This window comes from Zosterops lateralis (assembly GCF_965231275.1).
Source record: "Zosterops lateralis genome assembly, chromosome: Z".
Classification (NCBI taxonomy): Eukaryota; Metazoa; Chordata; class Aves; order Passeriformes; family Zosteropidae; genus Zosterops; species Zosterops lateralis.
Genome location: NC_139800.1, coordinates 39,081,402 through 39,103,744, shown reverse-complemented (window position 1 = coordinate 39,103,744; position 22,343 = coordinate 39,081,402). Strand labels below are relative to the sequence as shown.

The window sequence follows — 22,343 nt, the reverse complement described above, 5'->3', positions numbered from 1 at the left end:
ACTAAGTAACTACTAAGCTGATAAAGGGGTAAGAATAAAAATATGACATTTAAGGCATAGACCCCCTTATAAATTCAGTCTCACAGCTGAAATAAAACCAGAGGCTTTAATTATATTAATTGCATGCAATTTTTTATGCTTTTGTAATGTTGGTGTCTGCATGTAAGTATATCATGTAATAATTCCACAATTTTTTTACCTGTCTCTGAAAACTGGTGGTAGTGTTTGAAGATTTATTTTTTTGTTTGTTTGTTTGGTTGGTTGGTTGGTTGGTTTTTATGCATCAGTAAGGAAGATTCAGTGAAGTGCTTAAAATAACTTGATTTCATGCCCTTCATCCATTAGGTTTATGCATCACATGGCAGAGTACCTGGAATCATTTAACATAAAATAGAGGTACCTGTAACTTGATTTCCAGAAGCAGAAACAAAGACAAGTTTTCATGCTGAAATCAAAGAATGTCCTAAGTTCTGCATTTTGAAATGGAGATTTTCTACCATATTTTCCATCAATAATTTACTACAATCTTAATTTTTAAAGATACTTGAACATTTCCAATGCTTTACAAATGACTGAGTAAGCAATGGTAAAAGCTGTTGTTGCAGAAAAATTAAAATAAATCCTTAATCAAAACCACCAGACTAAAGTTGTTAATTTTTATTCTGCAAATGTGCAGAGAAACTATTCAGCTTGCTGCCACTCCTTTCCATACTACTTTTCCCCTTAGCAAAGAATCTAACGGGTGTTAAGCAGAGAGCACTCCATATTCTGACCTATGCATTTGTGGGTTCCACTCCAGATACTTTACATCTTGTTTAAGCCCTTGTACATGGACCTGGAGGAACCAAGATGGGCCACAGCAGGACTTCCCGGCAGAAAGGCAGATTCGAGAAAATCACTGCTATTGACAGCAGGGGAGCTGATCCTCCACCAAACAGCATTCACTTACTTATTTCCAAGGCTGCATGCTATTTCACTTCGACCTCTTTAGAAAAGCAGGAGGAAGAAAGAATATTGACCTCCAAGAAGGATACCTGGAAAATTTGCTGACCTATGGGTTCATTACATACTTGTTATGGAAGGAGAGCTCCCATTAGCTTCAAGGAATTAATTTTTCTAGTAAGAAGAGTAAGACCAGCACTTCATCACTGAATTTACATACAAATGTGAAAACAATCAAGCAGATAATGCCAGGGAGCAGTGGGCCAACTGTGCAACAGCACAGTATTATTTATAATATGAATGGCTGGATAACCACTAGTACAGTACTTCAACAGTAATTCATAATCTTATCTACTATGGAAATAGTTGACTGAAAGTTGGCTTTAGTGAGAACCTGCAGTGCTATGCACAGTGACAGTGCAAGTTATTCACATAGGAGTTTTAAAGTGTGCAATCCCACTACTAATTTATGAAATGCCTTGCTAACGATAATTTAAACCTAATTCAAGGTAAGTAATGAATGCTTTTGAATACTGAAAGGCAACCTATTCCACAGTACAAGCAAAATATGTGCTTAGTATAAGTCTTGTTCTTAAGAAGCAAAGACAAGCAGCAACTCTATCAGCTCTTTTCTTCTGAAGTCAGTCTCTTTCATTTTAGAAATGTGTGTGCTGCTGCAAGAAAAATGAACCTTAAGTTTCCATTATAAACTGCAGTTCTCAGGTGTTTATAACTTCACCGTAAAAATTTCCCTCCAGCAAGAAACTTGGCATTAAAGTTCTCAGTTTATAAAGATTGTGAAAATACTACTGTCATTATTATTTTTCCAGATAAAATTTCCAAAGTGTCTTACTGATTTAAGACAAGTGTCTTATCACTGAACTCCTATTTTTAACATAAGAAAACTAGACAGATGATTACTCTAGCTTGAGTCTAGTAACGTTGACAAGTCTTTGAAATTAGGAAAGCTATGGTAACAAAGAGTAAACAGCTACGATTAAAGAATACTTTCCACTGGCAAAATTAACCCTTCATAGTTTCATCTTAAAAAACCCCCACAACAACCAAAACCAATAGAACTTTTTCCTTTTTTTTCAAATTAGGCAGTAGATATTTAGCTTACTGTATGGCTTTTTAACCATGCTTAAAAGTAATCTCCTGAACATGCCTCAAAATCCCAGCCACATCATCACCTACACCCCATGATAATCACAGTTTATGGGCCCAATGCTGCCAACACTCAGGTGTAATTAACTTGATGGGCAAGAGTACCTCCACAGAAAGAAGCAACCTACTCTTGGCTCACTAGTTTAGGCATTTGGCCCTCTTAAATGTACCTTTCACAATGACATTAGAGGGGTTAATAAATGAACTGTTAAAAACTAGAATTTTGCAGTGATAGTACAGTTATTGCTTTTTTAAATTAGCTCAAAGCATAGTATTCTACAGACTTAGACCAATTTCTGTTAAAAACTGCTCATTCTCAGCAAAATCTAACAAAGTCTTTAGTTTGTATAAAACTTTAGCTGGCCCAGCCTGAAAATACACTAAAATAAACAACTTATTATTGGAAATTTAACACTTTTTACTACCCTGGTATTTTCAAACACAGACATCTTAGCTCCAACAATATGCTGCAGTTTCTGTGCACCACTGACTCCAGCCTGGGAAGCCGCTGCAGCAGTGACTTTCCAATGGATACACACCTGTAAGTCCCAGAAAGCTGGAAACCAGGCACACTCAGCACCTCTGCAAATTAAACACTCCCCAGGCAGAGTGGATACATTGTAGAGGCTTAAGCAAAGCAGGCACTGCACACCAAAATATATTTCTTTTCATGGTTACTTCACCACTGATTGTTAAGAGGGTGAACTGCTGCCCACAATCAGCTTAGCTATGTATCAGTGGATCCGTCTTCATTTTGCCAGTTACCTCTGCATAAATTCCAGAAATATTCCACTTTAAAGAAGGAAAAGTATGTTAACCGGTCACATTTACCGATTTCACCATTAAAAAATTTTACCTTGAAAAAAAATATAAACAGGCACAGCAAACTGATTACATGTGTTTTAGAAATATTTTTCCCTCTGTAACCTTTTCCTAAGGAAGTCTGTATTTCACATACTCCTAAAGTCACGGAACAGATACCAGCTGTGCTGTAAATGCCCAGTCTGGCACTGGCAGGTAAAACACTCTCAGCTGAGTTTTAATATTGTGGTTGAACCCTGCAACAGACAGTACCTTTCTTTCATAAACACACTTAAAGCAAGTGATAATGATAAATCCAGCTTCTTATCAACTTCTAATTGCAAATGGACAATAGAAGTAAGAAGGTGACATGAAAGGAATTTCAATGATACTCAAAATGAGCGCTGTAACCCGTAACAGCTGTGTTACCCCAAGAATTGGTAAAGCATAAAAGAACTACACTGTTACTCTAAAAAGGCCAAAAGACAAGAGTATACTTACTGCAAATGCCATTTCAGTTCCACTCTGCAAGCAAGAGCACAAAGTCCTTTAACCGGATTACAGCTGTGCTGTTGTGACTCTAATATTTGCCTTCTCTCAGACTAAATACACAAGCTCTTCTTCTTAATCTAAATCCAATCACCAACCAGTCTTGGATATGCTCCACCCTTGCAATTACGTCTTGCTCTCAGTGATCATATTCCATTTCTTTCCTTCCCTACTCCTTTTGCGTAGTATAGCTGTTTTTATTCAGTGATCTTCTGGGAATATTATCTCTCATCTAATAATCACATTAATTAGAAATTTTAATTTTGGCATCAAACAACACAAAACTAGTTTTGACAAATCCTACAATTCCAGGGGCAATAACCATGTAGAAGTAAACCACTTTTTCATCTGCCTCCGAATATATCTGCATTTCTAAAAGGCAAAACCAAAAGAAGAAATGTTACCCTCTTGCTTTCTGTAACAAGATGAGTGTGTCCATTTGCAGAAGGACTCTTAATTTCAGGTGCTAGTGGAGTGACTTCCAGAAAACATAGTCAATAAACCTGCACTTCTACATTAATAACTGAAAAACCAAGTGCACCAAGGTTTGCCAAGGACAGCATATGAATATTTCACAATCTCCAAAATAACTGCATTTTGTTTTATTGCAAATAAAATTTTAATGCAAATAAAAGCAATGAAAGGAAGAAGTCTATTGCAACTGTTGTTTCTGCTAATTATGCATGTTATGTAATTTGCATGCTTACAGTAAATGTGATCTCATAACACCAAGCCCAGCTCACAGGCAGTCTGGTTGGAAGAAACAAATACAGCAATTGTATTTCAGCAGGTCTGTATCATTAACAAAGCCAGTATAAATAAGCAGCCTTTCCAGTACATACTGCCTTTCTGTATTACCCTTTGTCGTACAAAAAAAAATAGTTTGCCCCAACAGAAACACAGTGTTTACAATGCTGATTGGTGTTGAATGTATCTGCATGGAGCAGAATAGGGATCTGACCGTTTCTGAGATGTGTCTCAAGGGGAAGAACAGGAAGGTGACAACAAAGACATGTTGTGATATTAACAGAAAGCAATTTTTTTTCACAAAGCTGCCTAAATTCCATACAGTGCTTAGGACTGTTTTTCTCTGGAAAACTTATTTTCCCTTTTTTCAGTCCCCTTGGGATCTCAGACCATACAGTTGGAACTGACTTGAAAGGTAAAGCAGGGGCAAAGGAGGGAGGGTCAGGGGAGAGGGGTGGTAGTGCAGCAGGAGACAGACAAAACCCCAAACTGTTGTGACTGGTGCTTTTAGCATTTACATGGCTAAATTTGTATTGTCAAGCCAATTAGACCTTACTGGCCAGGACACTGAAAATTACTGATATGTGCTTAGCAACCTTGCAAATGACAACCCTTGCTGCTCACAGTAAGGAAACCAATTTAAGGGCCTCTCAATGTATACAGTACTGCCACTTATATATTTATTTTCTAAAGCTCAGATTTCCAGTTCCACCAAGTAAGTGCTCTCTCTGTAGAACCGTGATACTGTGGTGATACACACATGCACAATATCACAGCACAGCTCTAAACTGTAGCAGAAGACAGCAAGACAGATTAGTTTAATCTAAATTTTGAGCATGTAAAATTTCAAAGGATAGAATGGAGGGTGGTGAGTCAGGCTGTTGAGACCTCAAAATCACGGGAAAACATAATTTAGTGGCTTTTAGCCAGTTGTTTGTTGAATGCCTCTCCCTCTTTGCACTCATACTTGCTACTGTTTAAATCAAATATTGTCTGTATTTAAAGAACACATTGTAGATAATTTGTAAAAGAAAAATGTGAGTTTCATTATAGTAACATATTTTTTTATTTTCTTTTTAATTTTATTTATTTATTATATAGACATTGGGTTGCTTGGTTGGAGTGTTTTCCTTTGGTTTTGGTGATTGGATTTTCCTCTGTTTTGGGAATATTTACTTAATGTTTGACATCTCACTGTTTCGTCTGGACAATAAGTTCCTCCAGTCGGTTTTTGTTTTGTTTTTAAATTACTCACACAGCAATAGGGAAGAGGAAAAAAAAAAAACCGCAAACCAGTAACGATTTTTTTAAAACCCTCTCCAGGAAACTGGATTGTAAAACTACAAAATCTGGCAGGGTGTCAAAGCATGGGAGAACCTTACATATTTTTATATAAAGCTGAGGTTTTAAAAAAAGGAAAATGAACATACTTTGTTCAGTTGAAACCCTGGATTTGTAGAGGGAGTGGACAGGAACAAAGACTTGTGCTACAACATTTAGAAAGACAACACTATGGGAAGCAAAAACTATAGGGGAAAAAAATCGACTGATAGAATGAAATTGTCTTCCCTCTGAGACTTCATACATTCCACCTTTTCACCACTTTCGAGAGCACCAGTATTTTTTTCTGGTATTTCAATGTATCTGAAGTTGAAACTCTATCACGCTTCTCATTTTCCCACATTTTCTGTATGGTTAGAAGCATGCACTTCCCCCCCAGGAGGGGGTATGGGCAGAAGGGAGTGCGCGGAGGGAGGCACGGGCCGAGCTCAAACGCCGCAGAATAAACCGCAGCTGAGAAGAGGCTGCACGCACACGAGGCCACCGCCGGCGTCCAGCGGGAGCCACACGTGCCGGCGGCACTTCACCTGCAGAAAATACCCCTTGGTGTTCAAAAGCCATCTCTAAACTCCTTCTGTGCGACTCTCCGGAGTTCTGGCTAATACCCCCCGGCTCTCGAGGGTGTTGTTTATGTAAGAGAGAGAGCCAAACATCTCTGGAAATTGGGAACCACTAAATTTTCGTTATTTGTGGTTGAAACAACTAAATTCAGTTGTAATCCAAAGCTGTAATGCAGAGTAATGCACAATTCATGCACCTGATGCCACTTAACACCTACACAATGATTTTGTAAAACTATATTTTGCTGTTATTAATTTTCTACCATATTTTAATTTATAAACTTTAATAAAAAGAAAATTTAAAAATAATTAGGTATCTATAAACAAAAGTAAAATTTTGGTAATTACTATGAAACAACCCCATATGTCTATTTCTATTTTGATTTCTTTGTATTTCCATTTCTGTTTCTATTTCTGTTTCTCAGACAAACCCTTCAATATGCCACAATTAGCTTATATTTGAACAATGCTCAAAGGTGTGTTTAAAGTACCATATTACAAAAGGCAGATAGAAGTACTCTTCACTGAAATGCATTTATTACTCAATAAAAGTAAGAAGAAAAACAATATTAGAAAGAAAGTCAAGTATTGGAGACTACAGGCTCAAATAAAATCTCTGATTTTTCCACATTAACTCTGATGCTAATTTTCCAGCTCTATTAGCTTACCCATACAAATTCATAATTAAATTATATAATGTGATACTTCAAAAAACACATTAGGTAAACATCACAGACACTTCAATTCAGCACAAGAGAGCTTGGCCATGTATTTAAAATTAGTTGCTGTTCCTGATACACTGCTACTCTGGAAAAAAATGCTACAGTGAATCTAACTATAAATCCAATTTCCTCAATTATACAAATCAACAAATACACAGAAAAACTCCTATGCAGCACATTTTAAAATGCAGATTTTATTAGACCTTGAATGGAGTAACGAGAGAAATTACTGTTACGATGTCTAAAAAATACTTTTTTTTAAAATATATTTGCAGTTTCATCACAACTTGCAAATTGCTTTGCAGAGCAAACTAGCAGGAACTGATGTAAATGCTAGTATAGTTTTGCACTACTTTTTTGTCAGGTGTGCATGTAATGGTATACTATTACTGGGAAAATTGTAAATCCATACAAACACTTTAAAAACAAGCATTTTTAACAAAATATATTGAGCAGATACTTGTAACAGCTGATGAATTCTGACATAACAGATCTGACTAAACTGACTTCAGGCTAAAACTTCTGAAGAGGACATCAGAGAACTATCTTGTAACACGAAAGTTAAAGAAAAAGAAATAATAAAAAATAGGCAACAGGTTATATCTGGCAATATTAACATCAAAAAAGTTTTAGTTGTGAACATTAATAGTGACTTTATTTTTCATTACGCTGTGTGGACTAGCTAAACCTGAACTGTTCACTGTTTTTAGAAAACTAGGGAATCTGAGCTGCAACTGCATTGCTTTGCTCTAGATTTATATGTTAAACATTTCAGACATAATGAACTTGATTTTAGCAGCAGAACTTGTTGAGACAAAATTACCATAGATTTCAGTGGAACTCATCTACAAGGATTGTAGGGTGGAGCATACAACACCTTCTGAGTAATCATTTTAAAACACACACACTGTGATCATTTAAATTTATTTTGACATTTTACATTCTTTGGTTAACTTTAAACTTTCAGTGCAATGCTGAAACATGAAAACATGGAAGACCATAACATAAAACATAGTGCTGCAGGGAACAGACTTGCTCAAATTTGGTAGAGGTTGAAGTCAACACATTACACACTCCCAAACACCTTGTTCACAGATTTTATTATTGATGACATGCACACTGTATCAATTCTTATTTGGCAATACCAAGTATACTGTTTGGTCCAACTAATTTTATATATATGAATAAAAAGGTTTCAAAATAATATATATGTCCAGAGCAGTACAAAATTATGTAACCTACATGCCAATAAAATGATGAAATTCAGTAGTTATATTTTCCAACTGTAACACAGAAGGTTTTTAGAAATCAGCAGGAAGCTGCTATGGAATCTAAACTAAGAAAGCACGTAACCAGTGCATAAGAAGCATGTATTATCAAAGCATTTTCTGACATATGTTTTGATCACTGGAGATCTGCCAGTGAAAAAACTTGTTCCAATAAATTGACTTTAGATATCACTAAATGGTTTAGAGAAATTATTTGTGGCCAAGAAGGTAAATAGACAAATGCTAAGCCTTGACTTCAACAACTGAAACAACCAAATTTGCAGGAGGAAACTCTGAAAACAGGAACTTTGAAAGGTGTAAAATTTACATCTCAGCTATAAACCCAAAATGTAATGTACTGTTGCAATAATTCGTTGCATGAGGAAAATCAGAGCTTTTTATTTATACACACGCTTTGAGACCAGTCCTGACATCTTTACATAGCCATATCTCCAATATTTTTGCTTGTACAGCAGTAACAGAATGGGACCTTTTCCGTTTTTTTGTATTATTCCCTATTGGAATTAGGAGCAAATTCAGATGGACAGACAGATGAGCTGCCTCATAAGCTGTGTGAATCTTGGCTTCTGAGTTAAAGGAAATATGTTCACAGTGTCTATTCTATGTGCTTCCAGCTTTGTAAAAGGATAAATGTACTTTTGGCACATGATCTTGCAGGCAAAAAAAAAAGATTTACCAAATGGGAGAGAAAGGCTTAACTATTTATAGCTTCTTTCTCAAGAAAGGCATCACCAAAACCAAACCAACCAATAAAACAAAAAGATAGCTAGGTGAAATTAGCTTGTTGCCTTGGTTCAGCTCCTACTGGAAAAGCCATCATATGGCAAAAGCTGCCAGTGTTTATCAGCGTTGAAAGACATAGGATTGAATGAGTGTGTAAATTGAATGATACCCTCCCTCCCTGTAGGTGGTCCTTATGGATGAGCATGTTAGAAGCTGGCACCACTCCTGTCCATGATGCATCTGTTCTTTGGACACAATCCTTCAGACAGCAACTTTCTCAGTATGACACTATTCAAGGAGTTTAGTACCATTTAAAAAAAAATCTCTCTTTGAAGCAGCAGTGTAAGATAAACATGCATTTGCAACAGACATTTGCAATAGGAACTCTCATTGCAGACTCCTACTAATCTGATTTGTGCATGATTTTGTTTCCACTCAGGAAGCTTAAATTAATTTAGCTGTTCCTGAACAGTGTTTCTACAGAAAGATGAAGTATCCAGTAGCTCACAACCACAATTCTTAGTTCTACAGCCACATTTGCTACACAGTCAGGGTATGCTGAAAATTTGTTTGCCTTAGCTTAGGAATTACACAAGGGATTTGTACTGTGACATTGTTATCCAATTACATTCAGTTTTTGGACTTGTGCAGATTTCCTAGAGACTGAAAAGTGGAAGAATTCAGATTGTCATGTGTGTCACGTGTGTCAAATTACCATCCGTGTGAAAATATCTGGTGCATTCCCCACATTGATGAGACTCTGCCATTAATGCACCCCAACACTGAGAAGTCTGATGTATTTTTCCATTATTGCTTGCTTTCAAGTTCTACATTTAACAGCAACAACAATAAATATACTAATAATATATGATTATTGCTATTATGATTCTATCAACTTTCGGTCTAGGACTACTTTTAATTTTAAAGTAGTAGTTGGTAATTTCTCTTGTGCATAGAAGGCTTAATTTTCTGAGAAGCAACAGGCAAGACAGAAACTATGATCAAAAAAGTCAAAACAGATAATCTGTGAGGCACAAACTGAAGTCTCACAATGTTTTTCAAAAACTTTCAAAACGGTTTTTGAATAAAGGCACATCTTCCCTTCAGCTCTTCCATAATTACATGGAGGACTCCTTTAAAACAACTGAAAAATCAAGACACGTGACTCTGTTACATTTCCTTATTGTAGGACTTCCTCTACTCCTTTCAAAATGGAAGGTAAATACTGACATCCAAATTTAAACAATTAATTAAGATATTCAAAATCACTGATCAAGGTATGTCTATTTAGACTAATAACTCAGTTCAGAGAGTCAAGTCTACTGTTCTTTTTTGCATGCACTCCTGCTATCCACATGAGGGCAGGTATCAGGAGATAACCCACCAACATTCTACTAGCAGGATACAAAGAGAAGCTTAGTTCTTATGCAAAAATTCGTGGCATGGCTAGTGCATTGTTAGCACTCTCTTTTCAAAAAAAAAAAACAACTAGATGTTTCTATCACTTTGAGAAAAACAGCCATGGGGAATTCCCAAGTACTCTCACCATAATCATCATCTTGAGTAGAATTGCTTGCTGCTTCTAGCTGATACATCAAATTTCTCCTAGCTGGTATTTCATTTAAACACACAAATTGCTATCTAGGGATGGCAAGCAATGCCACCACACACACACAAACCCTCCTGATCCCTACTTCCTGCTCTCATGTTCTTCACAGCTTTCTCTTAAAAACAAAAATTTAACACACATGTCAGGAAATACTGTAAGATGAAGCTGGCTGCACTCCTAGAAATAAAAAATTTAAGTTTCAGTAGAAATTGGCATCTCCCTGTAAAGTACACTTTAAACCACTCCTCCATCCCCACGCCTCCCGCCCCCCCAAAAAAAAAAAAAAAAAAAAAAAAAAGAGAAAGAAAGAAAGAAAGAAACAGGAAAATATTACCTAATGTCTGAAAATTCAGAGAATATATTAATTCATGGAAAATACTTCTGCAAGTGGCAAGAACTAAAACTACTTACTTGCTTATTGCACAATAATCAAGACATCCAGGTATCTTTTTAACTTATGCCTTCCTGGTAATAGTGCATGCTTCCTTTCATCAAGGAAAGAGAACATTGTCTTGGTGTAGGCATTATTACTAACACAAAAACACATTCAACAAGACAGAACTGGACACTGTGTTTTTATAGAGGCATGCTATACTGGGAACTGTAGCAGTCTGTGATCCCAAAGAGTGCCTGATTTCCAGTTAACACAGCTAGGCAAATGTGTGCAACTAGGTAAAAAAATCGTTTCCTACATGCTTTTAACTGTATTTTCAGAGAAATAACTTCATTTGCAAGCAAGAGATCCAGAATTCATTCACTGCAAATCTCAGTGAGTAATTTAATCCCATGACAATCACATAATCTTTCAGATCATTCACATGGCCATGACTGTGACCAGACCAAAACACAGACATGATCAAAGGAACTATATAAAAACGGCCCCACCAGGATAACTCTACATGCTGTGCCTATAAAGATAGCCTACTGCTCCCATGGCTATGCCTTTCTCTCCATGTCAAGTTGTTCATGTTCAGGTTTCATAACACCTGAAGTTAACAGAAGTTTCCTTCTCAGAAAAATAAGCCATAATAATCCCAACATCTGCTCAAAGGAAGTTACTATCATGTTGCTTTATATGTCACAGTAAGACTATTTTATTTATAAGACAACAAGGAGCCACAGAAACCTTCTGCACAATGGAAACATACAGTCAGATCTTTTTCTTGCAATGCATTACTCTGGCAAAGAGAAGGAAGGGTTTCTGCTCTTGGGAGCCTGTTTACAGGAGAGCTGGCACAGCTGTGCACAACCTGCCTACAGGGAGCTCCCTCCAAGAACCATAATCCGTTGCACAGTATTGACAGCTTGGGCAAAGCCTCAGTCCCAATTTTAAGTTTAAAACTAAATCTGGACCCTAGTGGAAATTAAAATCTCTGTGCTCTGGCTTGGCTTGATCTTACATTTGTGTGGCTTAACAAATTCGTAATGAGCATTCATTAAGCCCATTAAGGCACAAGTTTGCAGCAAATAGATACATGCAAGTGTAGGAAGTACAGACACTCTTTGTCTAGTTGAAGATGTCCCTGTCCAGGGCAGGAGGGTGTACCAGATAACATTTAAAGGTCTCTTCCAACCCAAACTATTTGGTGTGATTTTTCAAAGTACCAAGTATCTTACTTAGCACTATTTTTAACTCCAGCCTCGGTACTATAGCCCACTGACTACTGCATTCTAGCTCCCTTTTGTTGCAGCAGCATATTCAGCAGAAATAGAAAGCACAATTAGCACGGTTAGGCCACATTAACTTGCTGAAATTAGGCTCAAAAGCATCTCTTTTTGAATTACTCCAATTCTTGTATGAGTCAGCAGCCAGATAAGTAGGTATTAATTTAGCAACCAAAGCACTCCAGAACCAAGCGCTTTCTATTAGCTCAGGCTCAGCTGCCCTTCCTGTTATTTCTGAACTGTATATGTGAGCTATATACGTGTATATGTGATTGCACAGAACACAAAATCAGAGCAGGTTCTTTAGACATGGCCATTTCCTCTCTGCAGTTCTTTCATGCCACCATTGAACATGGTTCTATATGACTGCATTATCTCTGTGTAAAGACAACCAAACAAAAGCTACATTTGTAAGCTCATTCAAATCATAGATTCATAAAAAGTTAAGGGGTTGGAATGGACCTTTAAGATCATCCAGTCCTCAATGCCTTGTGCAATGGGCAGAGACACCTCTCACAGGGTTTCTCAGAGCTCCATCCAACCTGGCCTTAAACACTGCCAGGGTTGGGGCATCCACATCCTTCCTGGGCAACCTGTTCCAGTGTTTCACTATCCTCACAGCAAATAATTTTTTCCTATCTAACTATCTAACCTAATTTTGCCCTCTTTCAATTTGTATTCATTACTTCTTGTCTTATAATTTTACATCTGTCAAACAAAAATCATTCATGCTACATTACACAACTATGCCCTTGGAACACCCCACATTTAGCAAACAGGATTATTTAAGTGACTGTAGATTCAGAAATCCATTGATACATCCAAATATGATCAAGAGCAGACAAAAGCACAGGCTTTTTGTTAGGCTGAGAGTAAAATAACAAACCTGAAACACCTAACAGTTTTAACCTGGAATCTGAAAAGAAGTATAACCATACTGTTCTCTTATTTTGCAACTCCATGAGAATATTCTGTGTGGTACTACTTACTTTTAACGAAATACATCTGATGTTGGAACCAGTGATACTTGTTTCAATTCTGAAATAGAAGTCTACTTCTCAGCTCAACAGTCTCATAACAATTAAGAAAAACTCTTTCAAGAATGTTCACACCTCAGAGTCTGAAGAGGCTGCAACCTTTATATTTTATGTGATGACAATAGTGCAAGACTTAAAAAAACCCCCAACTTTAAAATACAAGTAAATCAAAAACTAAAGAAGATTTTTCAAAAATTCAGTAATGCTCTTCTATGAATCAATTTATATCCAGGTTGACTTCTGACTTTGTCATGGTGCTCAAAGACTTAGGGAGAACCTTGAAAGAAAAGACAAGAAACAAAGAGATTTTATGGAAATCCCCTTAAGGAAAATTTCCCTCCTCCTTTCTTTTCCTTAAATAAACTCTGGCTGCAAACTAGAAATATAATTTTTAATACCTCTTCAAAGTAGCCAGAAATAAATTTAACTTCATGATTACATATGTGGGAAGAGAGGACAAGAAATACTGTGAGCTACTAAGATGCCAATAAAACTTTGAAGCTATGGAAACGTAATTCTGACTGAATCCAGTTTGGTGATTCAGTTGCTACTAGCAACTACTATTCCTTTGAATCAGCAGTAAAAAAGCAGGGGTCTGGCCCATTGCAGCTGTCACTTTGACAAATATAACGAAGAGGTTACTTGTATTTTCATCCTGACCAGTCTAAATAGATCTGCATCATTCACTTGATGCAGCAGACATCTTGTGATGGAGCAACTTTCCTTATCATGAGGCCAATGCAAATGCACAGTTGCACCTCCCAGTTATGTTGCCATCTCTCAGTGACAACCACACATCCAGTGGATCATCAAGGTCTTGAAGTTCTGGACGGGCACAAAGGCCAACTCCACTACAGTATCTGCCATAAATGGTGTCTTCTTGCCTTCCTGAAATAGCCATAGGACATGGTGGAGCTTGTGTCCCCTGTAACACCTGGGTCCATGTGAAAATGAGTTTCTTCTAATGAGAGTGAAACACAGCAGCAATTCTGTTTTGATTTGTGATTCACTGTGTATGTAAGTGAATTAAGATATAAGGATCAAGACTTTAGGGAAAATACAAGTGAATTTGAAATTATTTAAAAGTATTCACATCTTCCCAAAGTAGTAAAGTAGTATTTTGAAAGCTGACAAACGCAGCCCTCTCCTCTTTGTTTCTAGAATAAAATCACTGTACTCAAAGTTATCATACTCAACTATCTAGGAGAGTTGAAGGCCTCTCCTGACAACTTTACAGCAAAAAACTACTTAGACATGATGACTTAAGACAACACCAAAATCAGCAAGTTCTAAGTTTATACCAATTTCAGATTTTGAAAATAGAAAAGGAAGATTCATGCACAAAGCAAACCATGCTCTCCTCTCCTCCCACCCTAAAAAGACATAGCAACAAAAGCAACAAGAATGAAATCTGTTTTAGTCAACCATAGTGCATAATCCAAGCAGTATATTTCATTTTAAAACCAGCAAGTTTTGATACGTAATGCAGTCAAGTGTCTGTAAAACTCATACAAAAAAGCACATTCAAGAACACAAGGAGATGCTAATTTTTAGTGTCAACCTGGAATCTACTAACCACTGCAGATGCAAAAGGCTCCATTGCCAATTCTCTTGGGCCATCACTCTTTTCATGGAGTAGAATTTCAGGTGCAACACCCCGGGCATCATCAAAATCAAACTCTTTTTCTCAAGCAGAAAATAATTTTACGGAAGTTCTATTTACTTGTGACTACCTTACCGCTGGGATAGTCACAGTTAAATATTTCACAGTGTCAACTGAAGAGACAGCAGAGAACAAGCTAGGCTTCAGTCCTCAGGTTCTAGCATGACCATATTCAGAAGAAAAAAAATAAAATTCTTCCATTATGAAGAAAGAGTCAAGAGATTGGGAAAACCCTGGTGTTTTCTGCCAGCCCAAGCAACACTGCAAAAACCCCAAACAAAACGTCTTTCATTTTTTGTGTTGTTTTTGTTGGTTGGGTTTTTGTTTGTTTGTTTGTTTTTGACAGAGGGCAAGGAGACCAAAACCAAGCTGAGGCATTCCTACATTTGTAGAAAGAACTCCCCTAAAGTATGGAATAAAATGAAAGTTATTTCCTGAAGTCATTGCTGATACTAGGGTCATTCGCATAAAACTGCATTTTGTGTCAGTAACATAGAAAGGAACAAAGAAATAATTCAGGAATGGATCTTCATGCTTTGACATCAGAACAGAGCTGGAACTCTGAAACACTGCTTAACAGTTAAGCTCTGGACAGGAGCATTTTCCAGTGCTTAAATTCTAACAGATCAGTATTCAAAGGATATTTTTCACACTCTCTTTTACAGACATTCTTTATGCAAAAAGAGGTTTGAAATAATACACACTAGCTGAACCATAACAAGTTACACATGGGGAAAGAAAAAGCCATAGAATAAAGCAGGTAATATTGTGCTGTTCAGCCTGTGGGATAAAGAATACAAGCCATTAAAACACAGTGGCTATCTCACAGGAACAACTAAACCATAAAAATCTTAGGCATTTTAAAAAATTCTAGGACCACACTTGTGAAGTGATCAGTAACAAAACCACAAAATCTTTTTTTCTTTTTATCTTCCTACAATATTATCACATGAGAAAAGGTCATGGATCATTCATCTACAAATGAGATTCATTTCCAGATGGCATCACTACTCACCGACTCCCTGTGTCATAGAGGATCTGTTATGTTTTGTCATGGGAGAAAGTATACACCTAAAAAGAGTAAATTAAAACACCCAGTTGAACACCCTTTGATCAGACTGAACTCACTGCTTCAGCACAGATCCTATGACCAAAGTGCTCTGAAATTAATGCAGAAAATGCACTATTACAGCTAGTTAAACAGTTGCATGGTTTGCTGCCTTTTTTTTTTTTTTTCTTCTTAAGACAAAGATCTTGAAGAAAGAAAATATTGCTCTCTTGGTACACTTTCTGTTAAGAGGACGATGCCTTTCTCTCAGAAATTAACTTAAATGTAGTGTTTCCTTCTGTATTCTCTCACCTTAAGGAAACCAGCTAAGAACACAAATAAAGACAATGGTGATTTCTACAATGCTGCTGCCATTAACCTTCACCTAAGCACAAAGGAAACAGAGTCTACCAAATATTCTGCCTGAGAGATGTTGAGGTTGCATTGTACACTTCTCAGGAGAGCATACCCCAGTAGCGCAGCCAGGTGCAGATCCCTAGACACTGCTCCTGCGAATACCACTGCTTCACTTCAGTTCAGGCACTTACTGAGGCCACAGGAAAGCAGTTCCTGTCACAGGCCACAGAATTGAAGTATAAGTTTTTCCTGAGTTTTTGCACTTATTTTAATTCCCCTACCTACCCACTCCAGTAAGCTCTCTTTAAAATCGAAGTCCTAAACCAAAATATTCAGCAGAAGTTTTGATATTTTCCCCAGAGTTTTCTGCTCTGAGCCTTACTACTCAAAAGCCTTACTACTCATATGCTACCTATTCCTGAGCACAGTAGCACCATACTTTCAGGGGTAATCTAATTCCCTCCCACAGTAAAAATTACATACAGTTTTATTTATGTTCCAACTTGCAGAATGGACATGAGCTCACATGGGCCATGGCAATGCCATTCTGCTAGGCACACACCAAATTCTACCAGAGAGAACGCTAGCTGTAGATGGTAGTTAAAGAGGTGCCTGAAGTTTCTTCTGTTGAACATCAAAGCCCCTGACATCTTACAACTAAATTATGAAGTTTTAGTAGACAACTGAAACACTGCTTTAGGGTAAAACAGAGTTGTTGCTGTCCAAATGCATCGGTTAATGTCCAGACCACAGCACAAACAGACTTTTAAGGCATATTCTGGATATTTATACAAAACAAATAAAGAGTTAGCTTAGATGCCAAAGCTGCCAGGGAAGCCAAAGAACCATGAAAGAAACTAAAATTAACAATGACTGTTCTTTGCAGGAGGGATAATGACAAAGCCATGCAACTTCTAAGCAACACTCTTTATCTCAAGAAAATGCATGCCCGAGCTTAAGAGATGGTGTGAACATTGAGTATACATAAATACCTACTTGTCTTCTTGGAAGTACTCATGTATTAAAATGCTCAGGGCTGTACTTTATTTCCACCTAACCGCCAAATCCCTTCCAGGATTGAAATCAATGTTACTTGGAAAATGGATACAGCAGATACTTTTTAAAACAAGGTCTATAAATAAATCAGTGGATATCTGCATCTTCTGCCTTTTTTTTCCTTCTTAGGAAACCACTGTTTCACAATGGAAAATTTTATGATTGAGTACAGACTACTGAGCTACTCTGTAGGTTCAGCTGAACATTGCCTTCAGCTCCCATCAAATGAAGAATTAAGAACAGATTCTCAGTATGTGAAAAACTTTGGATTACCTGAACACAAAAGGAAACACTGACACAACTGCTACTGCTGTCAGGCTAAGCAATGTTTCCTAGTGTATACTTGCAATACTGGCTGTAAATTTGGAATCAATCTGAAACCAACATGCTTAGGATGTAGTGAAATAGGTGCATTGCATGAGGGTATGTTGTGAAATGTCTTTATAGGGACTGTAAACTTTCTTTCTTGCTTGCTGAAACTTTTCAGAAATTAAGAAAGGACTATATTAACAACTCCTATCCTAAAGCTTATATTTTGAAGCAGTTTCATTGTGATATTCAACAAGACAGAGTCTTTCATATTATATGTGTGACTTTGAAGAAAAAAAAATTCTTCACCTCTAATCAATACAAATTCTAAGATGTGCATTGCAAAGCAGAGTGAGGAAAGGCATATACTTTCCAATAGCAAATACATTGGCACTATCTCACTTCTAAAATCACAAACTAATATCCAATCACAGTATTTTACAACACCAAATAAAAAGTTGCTTGTTACTTTACATTTACCCAATGGCTCTCTCCACTAGATAGTTCAGGCTTCTCTCACAATCCCCACTGGAGATCCAACTAATCTTCAGACAATCACTTGAACACATTCAAAAGGAATTGAGTAAATATTTTTAAATTTAGGTTCAAGATTGATTTTCTTCTATGTATTTTAGAGGCTATTACAGATCACTTCTTGTGATATGGAAAATACTGCGAAACTACATGGTCAAAGTTGAAAACCTTTCAGTGCAAGGTGCATCACATCATTGTGTGCAATAGCTCTTACAACAGATACAGCTACTCCATAAAACAGCACCAGGCATCATTACCTGTATAAATTCTCTCTCCTGCCCTCCTCCCGGGGGCTTTAGCTAGCTCAGTTATTAGGAGGATTTGGAGAGAATTATACCAAGGATGAGGTGAGATATCTCAGAAGAGGCCCTTTCCCCAGGACCTTTGTCCCAGGCGTTTATTCTTCGAATTTCTAGGGGGGAAAGAGGTAGAACAAAGGAAGGGGAGACAATTTATAGCCTCCTGGTCAGAGAAGAGATAGCTGGACCACAGCCAATGGGGTCAAAGAAGGAAGTAAGGGTCACTCTAAGTGGTAAGGGACTCCAGGGGGTCAGGAGGGAGAGATCATTTCCCTAGAGAATTACAACAATTACCAAGGTTCTTCCTGCACTCCTGCAGAAGCACTCTCTCCCCTTATTTGCATGAAGGGGAATCATTAATGGCATCTTTTTTCCCCCCACTGACATTAGAAGGACACACCTTCATCCTTTGAAGGACACACCTTCATCAACTAGAAGACAGTTGATGTTGTACACAGGTTGTAAATAAAACAACAAGGATGACCATGATTACCCTGCAAAGCAATAAAACATTCTGCACTCAGAATCTGCCAGCTGACATCACTGTGTCAGGGTGGTTCTGTGATGAATGCAAGGATTGATTTAAAGCAGCCATTCTTCACATCCTATGTGCATATTACACGGAAGAATATGAGCACAGATAGGCAAAGAGACAAAAAAGTAAGACAGAGAACAAAAAAAAAAAGGGCCAGCAGAAACAAATAGAGGGACAGATTATGACTGCAAACCCCAAATCTTTGTTATCAGATCCTCACAGAATGAAAGGATTGGAGAAGAGACATAACACCTTTATTCTGATGCTCCTTTCTCCCTTGTTCTAAAGATTTTATTGGTTCATATCATGAAAGACCACAGTGAGGGCTGGGGGAAGCCAATCATACAACTTATTTCTGCAACTTCTGTGAGGAAACTTGGAAGGACGATTCATACTTATGAAAGAATGGCCTGTAAGCTCTGACAATTTTGGAAGTTTGCTAACATGGAAAATAATACAAAAAATTACCCAAGGGGCAGAATGAGTTCAGCTTACTTAAATAGTCACTGATCTACTCCTGCTGACAGCTGCAACATTCATAATGGCCAGAGATGGGCCTCTTGATGGTAAAAACCTTCAAAGATATGATGCACGTAGACACACACTGCCGATATGTATTTATGTACCCTGCAGCAAAATACTTAGAGAAAAACAGTGTTTTCTTCTTAATCTATAAGATGCCAGAAAAAGGTCACCAATCAGCACCAGAAAAATCTTGGAAGAGAGTTAATGCAATTACCAACCGTTGCGTTAACTGTATCTGAATGAAGATTTTTCTGTCCTTCAAGGCTGTGCACAATGTCAAACAGATGCTGCTCCACAGACCACTGAACTTTCAGGTGGAACAAGAGAGATCATCACAATTTGCTCTGCCCACACAGATAATGCAAGACTTCTACATTACTCCTATGAAGGCATGTCAGTTGTTTTATCTAAGGTCCCTAAGAATATTTTCTTGGCTCTGTCTCTTCCTCTTTTTCATCATATACAAAAATTCATGCCAGGCAAAGGAAGACTGGTAAAATTTAATAAGATTAATATAGAAACATTCCTGTCTGATCAGGCTTCTCCCAAAGAGGAAATTAAGTATAATACACATTTGTCACAGCATATTTAGCTATACCTCAGCAAACTATGTGAATCAAAAATAAATTGAAAAATAGATAATTTCTGTTTATTTTTAGGCAAGTTTAAAAAATTGTTTCTTCATTACCAAAGTATAAGTCACCTGATGATGCACACACAGCATATTTGACTACTGCCAACTACTATTTGACTACTAGACTATGAGAGAAATAATGTACCTAAATAAGCTGCGATGAGTTTGCACCTGTATTTTAAATCGGTCTGTAAGGCAGTCTGAAAAAAATAGTTCTATCTAGTCAACAGTATTATGCACATGAACTTTGTGGGAGAGGTCAAGCAGCATCTTTTGAAATTGGCTTAGAATCTTAGTCCATCTTTGGAGACAGCAAGCATGACTACAAAAATGACAGGACAACCTGAGTGGAGTTCATCACTAACTTTGTCTAAATTAATATATATAGCACAGTCAGTGAAAGTTAACTTTGAGGAAAACAAAAGACAAAACCAGTCTTTTTCAGAATGTTGAAAGAACAGCCTGCACACCTCTGATCCAACTTTCCTTAAGACTTTTATTCACAAATAAAAACTAGGAAATATATACTGGCAGATTTTGTATCTCTTCAATCCCCTTAAAAGATATTTCAACAGTTAGCCCTAGAGCTTAATTAATCTAAAAACCTCATTAGAATTTCTCCTATCATACACAGCTTTGCCTGATCACATTATGTTATCTTATTTGAAAGTGTGAAAAAGCAAGATACATCAGAAGTCTTGTTCATGCCACACTGCAGTGAAACAAGAACACCAAGTGGCTAACAATACAACAACAAATACAACTGTATATCCTCCTTATACGACTGGGTATGCAGTAACTGCAGTGCAATATAAACCATGCTTACAACACCAAGAATTTTGAATGACTCCCAATACTCCTCTTTGAAAAAGTTCTTTGTTTTTATGCTCATGTAAGTCACTCCTGATAAAGTACTGCAAGGTGCAGGAGTGCATGGATAGATCTTTGAGGCTGGAAGATAAAACCAGTTAATGTATGGCCGGCCAGCCCATAAGAGGAAGAGGTCTACAGATCATACACTGGAAATGAGCACATTGTTTATGTTGAGTCATTTGTAGAAAATCTAAGGGGAATTAGTTTGCTTAAAGGCATTCCGTTCATCAGCATCAAAAGGAGAAACTGACTTACACATCCTGTTTCCTGCTTATGAGTTGCACCCAACATCCTACTTGTCCCTTTGACACTATCTCTGAGAATGATACAAGGTCATACAAGCCAGAACTTTGCTCCACCACAATGAAGCATCATGCATCCAAACTGTGTTGCTCCCAGAAGCATAAGAATCCATGAAGTCCATGTTTCCCCTCAGTGTGGTTGATTTTCAACTCTGAAGTTTATTCAGAAACTTCTAGGATCTTTTTACAGAGAGAGATCTGCTGTGTCAACAAATCACAAGCTCTCTTTCAATGTCATGATTTACTGACTCTCCTTCCTCTATCTGGCTAGTGTTTACTGGTTGTCTTTGACATCCGTCTTTCTCTCACACCTGATTAAAACAAGCCAGGTTACAAGAGAAAACATACGGGGTGAACACATATACACTAAATTAGCTTTATGTGAGCATATGTTATAGGAAACAAGACTAAAATAATCTTGATTCTTTCAGGAGGTGAAAGACAGCATCCATAAAATCTCTGAGGAGCAACTATTAATACCACAGTATCACAAGCCCAGCCCCTGCAATTATCAAAGGAATCTCCTGGAAGCTGATCAGCTTTCTTCCTCTCCTCTGAAATCAGATGGGAATGTCCTTGAAGCAAATATATCATTGCAGGAAATTATAACTAAGAAAAAAGGTAAAGAGTAAGAAAGAATGACATGTAATTTAGATAAAGGCCTTAGTGTAAGTGACCTATATTGCCATTCAAAGCAACACAGTGGTAGAGGACTCAATTTTCATATCTAGCCTCCTCCCTGGTAGCTGTGCTAGAGAAGTGTGATGATAGCCCAAGGGCCTGGACTTTAGCAGAAAGGGAAAAAAAACCTGTGTGGCACTAGGATAAGTTCTCAAATTAGCTGAAGCACAAACTACCAGCTATTCACATTTGTATGCCTTAGAGGATCTTAGGCTCAAGAATTCAGCCTAGCCTGAAGACAAACAGCAACTCCAGGAGCTGTAAGATCATGCCTTGACATCCTGTACTGCACATGCATGGCATTGTCATGGCACTGCAGTACAAACATTTTTGTAGATGAACTAGAAGAACCCCAAAACCACTGAGCTTTGCCAT

General features: G+C 37.4%; 1 protein-coding gene across 8 annotated transcripts in view; it reads right to left on the bottom strand.

Moving 5' to 3' along the window:
- The window catches only part of AOPEP (aminopeptidase O (putative)), a gene marked incomplete at its 3' end in the record, with an annotated part of 188,651 nt that overhangs the window by 34,462 nt on the left and 131,846 nt on the right, over positions 1-22,343 (bottom strand). The window contains exon 14 of one of the 8 annotated variants that reach the window (XM_083884204.1): positions 15,831-15,886. The exons of the other annotated variants lie outside the window; for them this stretch is intronic. Within the exon in view, the coding sequence (XP_083740330.1) occupies positions 15,857-15,886 (30 nt within the window). The remainder of the gene's footprint in view (positions 1-15,830; positions 15,887-22,343) is intronic. 8 annotated transcript variants of the gene reach the window in all.